This window comes from Zosterops lateralis (assembly GCF_965231275.1).
Source record: "Zosterops lateralis genome assembly, chromosome: 5".
NCBI lineage: Eukaryota > Metazoa > Chordata > Aves > Passeriformes > Zosteropidae > Zosterops > Zosterops lateralis.
Window position 1 is genome coordinate 6,040,921 of NC_139766.1, and position 7,180 is coordinate 6,048,100.

General features: G+C 46.5%; 1 protein-coding gene across 1 annotated transcript; it reads left to right on the forward strand.

Moving 5' to 3' along the window:
* Positions 1-201: 201 nt before the first annotated feature.
* Positions 202-6,531, forward strand: CD8A (CD8 subunit alpha). Its single transcript, XM_083862531.1, has 6 exons — positions 202-285; positions 832-1,194; positions 1,792-1,878; positions 2,273-2,389; positions 3,358-3,388; positions 5,647-6,531. The coding sequence occupies exons 1-6, from the start codon at positions 240-242 to the stop codon at positions 5,690-5,692; spliced, it is 690 nt and encodes a 229-aa protein (XP_083718657.1). The 5' UTR covers positions 202-239; the 3' UTR covers positions 5,693-6,531.
* The last annotated feature ends 649 nt before the right edge of the window (positions 6,532-7,180 follow it).

A 7,180-nucleotide genomic window follows, 5' to 3' on the forward strand; every position in this document is an offset into this window, starting at 1 on the left:
GCCTTGAGGCACCATTAACTGATAAGTATATATTAACCCAAACCTTGGACAAGAAACTAATTTCTTCAGAAATCTTTTTTCCCTCATTCCTGCACTTACGCTGAGCATGATCTCGTTACCCACGAGGGTCCTGGTGACATCACATCCTCCCCAAAGAGTGACACAGCCTCCCAAGCCAAGTGACAAAGATCATCTCAGCTGTGCTGCACTGCCCCCAAGGACAGACACCCCAGGAGAAGATGGACACGTCTCCTGCCCTGCTTCTGCTGCTCATTCTGGGATTCTGTGAGTACAGACACAGGACTGTGCAGCCCCTTCACCAGGACGGGCAAGCAAAACCCTTTCACTGAATTCAGGATATTGGGTTAAATAATTAAGAGGGTAAAGTCAAAGCAAAAAGGCTGAGGTGTCTCAGTAATTGTGGGGAGAAAGGCAACATCGCCTCAGCCAGCAAAGGGCAGCCAGAGGGGTGACTGCAGCTGCGCTGGGAAGGGAGATTGATCCAATGAGTGGTTCTGGAGGGGAGGGAGAAGGGTGAAAAAAAAGGAGTTTGGCTAGAAGTGCAAAGGGAGTCCTTTCAGAGAAGGGAAGGTAAAATGTCCCAGAGAAGGCACTGGAAGGACAGCATCCATCTTTAAAGCCCGGGTGGCTGATTGCTGAGCACTCTCCATGCACATCCCAGCAAGGACCCCAAGAAAACCTCCCCGTCATCCAGACAGCGAGGTCTTCCCTTTCCATTTGTACTTCTAGCCCAGGGACAGGGAGGGAGGTTTCCTCAGAGAACGCTTGGACTCTTCCCAAGTGGTTCCAGCAAGGATTTCTCTTCTGCAGGCTGCCCTGGGATTTCTGCCCAGTCACCTGAGATAAGGATCAGGTCCCCCAAGGGCATCACCCAGCTGCGGGTGGGACAGAAGCTGGAGCTGGAGTGTCTCACGGACAAGCCTAATGGTGCATTCTGGATTCACAAGGACAAGAGTGGGACCCTTCACTTCATTGTCTTCATCAATTCCATGGGCCGGCCCACCTTTGAGGGGAATCAGAAAACATCCACGCGCTTTGAGGTCGGGAAAGACGACGTGGTCTATCATTTGGTTGTGAAATCCTTCGCACCACAGGACGAGGGGAAATATTTCTGCATGGTGATTGTCAACCAAAATCTGTACTTCAGCCCTGGCCAGCCTGCCTACTTACCAGGTCAGTAACACCTTCACCCAACTCCACCCTGCCAAAATGCACAGCACCTACTGCCCTTTGAAGCAGCCAGCCCTCCCACAAACCCCATTTCCCTGCTTGCTTGCCCAAGGCATCCTGTCACCAGCCCACTGGTCCTCCTGCCACAGGCTCCTGCCAGAGGCTCCCTGCTTCCCACCTCTCCTCCTGGGACTGCTCCTGCCCAAAGGCAAACATGATTGGGCAGACCCAGCATCACCTTCCCATCCCCACTGCTCCATCCCACCCATGGCTCTGAAGGGAAAAGATTAAAACAAAGTCCACCACCACCCCGTCCTTCCTCAGCACACTCAGGTCCCAAAAGTACCACCAAGCTCAGGGGGCTCAGGCTTTGTGAGGATGGTGTCAGCAGGTGAGAAAAAAGGAGGCTGCAGCTCCCTCTTGGCTCTTGGGAGACCCTCCTTTGGGGACTCCCCCTCCAGAATGGGCTCTGTGAAGTTCTCCTGGAGCTGAACTCAGAAGCACCTGTGCCCTGGGTAGCAAGGTTAGAGAGCAGAAGGGCAGGAGAAATCTGCTTTATTGTATTTTCCTACATGCTGAATTCATCCATTTCACTTACAGCCACCACCACAGTGGCATCCACCACGTGTGGATCCACCCCCAAGAGTGGCATAACTGAGGACCTCAGTCTCCAGACTCCAGATCCAGGTAACCTGACTGGAGGGAGGGAGAGGGGCAGGGCTGGACTCTGCTCCACTGATACCAAGGGGGATCCTGCAGGAATTTTGGGATCAGGAGGGAGAGAGAAGATCCACAGAGCTCCTTTATCACTGATGCAAGGATTAAATTCCAATATTTCTTTCAACCTAAGAAAGGCTAAATATGATGTAAAAAAGCATGAGCATGCTTGGGCACACCAGGAACATGGGCAGGGACGGTACAGCCTTGGGGGCTGGGGCTGCTTTTAGCCTCAGTAGGAGACATGAGGAAACTTTTGCCCACATATCCTCCCTCGAGTCCCCAGGAAAATGGTTACACCAGCACTGTCTGTAACACCAGCCGTGAGCACCTGGTGGACATTCCATCTTCTCTATTCCTGCAGAGGGAAGAATTCAAGAAGATCTGGATTTCTTCTGTCACATCTTCATCTGGGTCCCCTTAGCAGGTGCCTGCCTCCTGCTCCTCATTGCCCTGGTGGTCACCATCGTGCTGTGCCAACGTAAGGCTCCCCACAACCCTCTCCAGATGCACCTCTGGCTTGAGACCTCAGCCCTGCCCCTCAGGGAGATGGATGTTCTGGCAGTTTTGGGAGGCAGCTGATAATCAGGACACAGTCAGTGCAAGACAAGGACCACTGTTAAATTCAGTGTATTTTAATCATCATCAGTAGGATTAAGATGGGAAAGATTTATCAACTTAGAATAACACATTCAGGAAATTATTTATGTTGGAAAAGACTTTCAAGGAAGAAAAATAGATTAGAAAGAGATAGCACTTTCCCTAGCAACTGTCTTGGCTCATAAATGGGTTTGTCAGAGGTTAAAATCCTAGAGCCTGAAACATCCTGACCTAACAGAGTAAATATGCTCCAGCAAATGCTGAGAGTCCCAGTAGCAGCTCGAGCTGGAACCAGATGAGAAACTTCATTACACTAAGATCAGTGAAAAGCCCTCAGCTGCAGCAATTTCCAAGCCTTTCAGGATGGACTTTTACCTTAGAATAAAATTAACTCCTGGGCGTTTTATTTTGCTGAATCTACCCCAGAGTAACAACACAGAGGCTAAGATGAGAAGAGCATTGTTACCTTGGGTGTGTGTGATGTGGCATCACTGCCACTCACCTGCTGCAGAAATCATTGCTGCTGAGGGATTTTCAGCAATGTACCAAAGTCACTGGAGACAGCAAACAGAAATAATTCACCCTCAGTGTTCCCAGACTGACCCTGCTGCTGCTACTCACCTTAAAGATTAATTAATGAAAATATTTAAGTGGATTACTAGCATAACATGAGCTGCAGCATCACTCCCTGGCATGAATTTCCTCAAAAACAGGCTTGGTTTATCCATTATTAGTCTTAAAGATAGCAGCTGCAGGGGAGCACCAGCCCTACCTCACTGGAGTGTTTCTTTCCTGAGTGTTTCTTTCACTTGGTAGCTTTGAACTAAAACATTTTCTCTCTTTTCTTAGAAACCAGAAGACGAAGATGCAGGTGTAAGAGGTGAGTGACAGGCAATATAAATATTTTTTCTCTTCAACTTGGCAGCATCTCACCCTCTAGAGATAAAGGAGGCAGGTGCCGAAAAGCAACCTAAAAATTCTTAATCTGATAGAAGATGTTTGGGAGGAGCCTGAACAATGACTTGAGGGCAAAAACGGAACAGAAGGTTCTCCTGTCCTCTATTTTTGGTTTTGTTTGGGGCCTTTTTGTCTGTTTGGGGTTTTGTTTGGTTTTTCAACTATTAAGTAATTCAAATCATTGAGCTCTGACCTGCAGCAGATACAAAACAGAAAGATAGGAGGTGTTTGTGGCAGCACAAAAACTTTGTGCATCCCCCAGTGCTCGTAACTAACCACATTGCTGTGCTTCCAATGCACCGTTCCCAATTTGAGCTTGAGGGGTGACCACATTTCATCTCTTTCCCTCCCTAAACCATTAATTTGATTTCATTACTGCATATTCAGATGTCCCCATGGATTACATGTAAGTTCCTGCATGCCAAATCCCCCTCTGACCATTTTGGACTAACAGCACCAAGATTCCTGCCCCTGTTTCCCCAACAGGCACTAAGGAACAGTAGCAGAGAGGCTGCTGCAGCTTCTCATGACTCTCCTGAGAAACACCACTGCAGATGGGAAGAGATTGAGGGGTAGCCCTGTTTCTAGGGCACACAGGAACCTTTTCTTTATGCTTTTCCTCCTGCCTCCCCAACTCACCCCTCACCCCTGGGTCACCAGGAAAACACGATCACAATGAGAATTGCAGTTTCCTGGTCTGAAAGAGGAAATGCTTTTTGCCCACACACATTTTACTTCTGCAAATTGACCTCCCTGCAGCTGGTTTGCTCTGCAGGAAACCACTTTTGCAAGCCTTGTGTACCCTGGGGCTTGTGGCAAGAGAGACACCAAGAAGTCCCCACTGCTGCTAAGGGCAGCCAGGGCAGGGGTGATGCTTGGAACAGCTGGGTTGCCAAGAAACTTTGGAACAGCATGTTCACACCTCTGGAGCCTCATTCTTTGCCAATCAAAGCTTTTAAATCAGATAAATTCCTGTTCCTTGTTAGACACCTGTGGGGTTTTTAGTACAAAAGGTAATTGCCATTCAGTTCTCCAAATTCATGCAGTCCCTCCCCAACATTAGCAGAAAATGGGTGCCTACAAATTTATTTTTCCTTTAAAGGTAGGTTGCATTTTTTAAAACTGTCTGTAAAATGGAACAGACTGTCATTTTCACAGGGGATATCTATTACACACAGCACTTTCCTGATCCTTGTCTGCCTTTCCAGGGGAGAAATGATAAGGAAGAGCTCTTCCTGCAGCCTTGTTTAGGAGAATGTTTGCATTTTTCCCTTATCTCAACCCGTTGCCAGCTCTGTGCAAGGATGTTCTGTCTCTGTGGGAAGAAAAACACCCTGCAGACCTCTCCCACGTTGCCTGATGCAGTGGTTGTAATGCAGGAGCCTCAGGAAATCACTTCCTTAAGGATGGCTCTCCTTCAGCAGCCCTAAATGTGACAGAGCTCTGGTTTTACCTATTGTACCATATTTCAGTTTTGGTTTAGAGAGGAAATTCCTGCTGCTCTGAGCAGTTCCTGCTTAGTGAAAAGAAGCTCTTTGGAAATTAACAGTGCAATTCATTCCCTTAAAGAGCACTCCAGGACCTGGCCTGCGATCCTTGCTGGCAGCAAAAGGATTCATTCTCCACCACCAATTAATCTTCCCTGAAAAGGGGTGCCAAATCCCCAACTCATTAGATCAGCATAAAACTCTCAGTTGATGGAGAGCAGCAATTTCTATCATTTTGGGTGCATGTTGGCTGTCTGGAAAACCTCCTTTCAAACCTCTCTGCAGGCAACGTGTTCCAACAAGAAAAAAAAAAAAATCTCTCTATCTCCCTGAAATGATAACAGCCTGTCTAACTCAAAAAAAACCCTACAAACCCTGAGCTCTTCTTTCTTCATTCCTTTCTGAATGTAGAGAAAGGCTTAATGAGAAGACAGGAGTGTGCAGAAGTCAGAGGGAAATTTTAAAAGCCAATTTTCTTTTTTAATTAATATTAGATTTGACCATCAGTATATCTTGAGATACAACCTTCTGTTGTCTGTCACTGCCTGAAATGGTGGCAGATCATTCACTTGCACAAACAGGATTTAGGAACACTTTGCAGCCTTCTCTGGGAGGTCTCTGGCTGCAGCCCAAGGCTAAAGGACCTTCTTGCTCCTCTCCCATCTGAGTAAACCAAACCCTCTTCTCTCTCCAGACGTGCAAACGAGAGGCCCCCCGTGAAACCCAGGACACCAAACTAACACAGATCAGCATCTGCTCCTTCTGGCTTCTGGATCACCTCCCTGGAGCTGTCAGCACAGAAATAGATCTCCCACATCATCCACAATGCCACTGCACCTCACCCACTCTGCCCTGGCAGATTTGGAAAGACAAGAGGGAGCACAGACACACAGACAACAAGCAGCACTTCCCTGTGAACTGCAGGGTGAAGCACAGCTCCTTCCAAACCCTGAGACTCTCCAGGCAATGCCCAAGGCCAAAGGCCACCCCTGTTCCCAGTGACAGGGCTCAGGCACAAGAACTTGATGCTGACAAGCCTCAGTGAGGAGCTGATGAGAAATAAGGACATGAGCTGGAGCTTTGCTCAAGGCTGTGTGTGATTTCCTCCCAAAATGCAGCCAGAGGTGAAATTTGCTACACAAAGCCTTAGAAATAATGATCCTCACTCAACATTTCTTGTTGTGGTACCTCTCTCCTGGGACTTTTTATTGTTTCATGTGATGGAATACAAGACTGCATTGAGAAGTTAAATATGGATTAAAGGGCCTTACTACTGAGGTTTTTACAGTCCTGGGGGCTAAGGTTTGCTCTTCCCCCCACACTATCCTTGTTCTATCCTTGCTGCTACCCCTGATCCACCTATTTCTGCAGGAGTTTGGCCTGAGTAAGGAAAGTGGGATTTGCTTTCTTTCTGAGGGAAATGCCTGAGTGATTAAAAAAATAATTTTTGTCACTTGTTTTGTTCAAGCAGGATATTTAACATGTTGATATTTTGGGGACATGGTATGGACTACTATAAGTTCTGTTTTTTCAGATCTGTATTTCATGTAAGTATTTCCTTAGTATACTTGCAATTTAAGAACTGAGATATAAAATAAAATTATTCTAGTCAGATTCATGACCGTCCTTTCTTTCTTTCTTCAATTCCTAGTCTCGGAAAAGCTAAAATCCTTCAGGAAGGTAATAAACAAAGGATTGAAAAAGTCTTGGCTAAGGGAAAAGCCAATGATTTATACACCATCCTGAGCTTTAGGGTGCAGACTTCAGCTTCCAGCTTACCACAGCCTAAAATCATCTAAAGGTATTTTCCCAGGGATTTACTGATGGGCTCAGTAACACTCCCACATCCCAGGAAACTGCCAAGAAGGTGCCTGAGATAAAGAGTCTGTGGGTACTCTGGAATTCTTGTCACGGGGCTGATAAAAACCTGGCAAAAAAAAAAAGAGTGGAAGAAACCCTTTGATAGTCTCCTCCTCTGTAAACAAAAGGAGAAGGAGACAAAATCAGAGAAAAACAAAGTTCTTCCAAACTTACTTGTTTGTAAGAATTTAAGAAAAAAGTACAAAAAAATTCAGGACTAGATAAGTGTATCTAAACAATAGCGGGCAAATGCTGAATGACAACTCCACAGAACTACACACACTCTGAAGAAAAAAATAACAGAAAACCCCCAACATTGAAGATATGAGATCAATTTAATTATTGCATGGTCCCTCACTAAATTACTG

What these genes read in the sequence shown, in the direction of transcription:
- CD8A (XM_083862531.1), top strand. Translation starts at nt 240, where the DNA reads ATGGACACGTCTCCTGCCCTGCTTCTGCTGCTCATTCTGGGATTCT. An exon ending in CACCATCGTGCTGTGCCAAC is followed by an intron (nt 2,390 to 3,357) that starts GTAAGGCTCCCC and finishes CTCTTTTCTTAG; the next exon opens with AAACCAGAAGACGAAGATGC. An exon ending in CGAAGATGCAGGTGTAAGAG is followed by an intron (nt 3,389 to 5,646) that starts GTGAGTGACAGG and finishes TTCTCTCTCCAG; the next exon opens with ACGTGCAAACGAGAGGCCCC.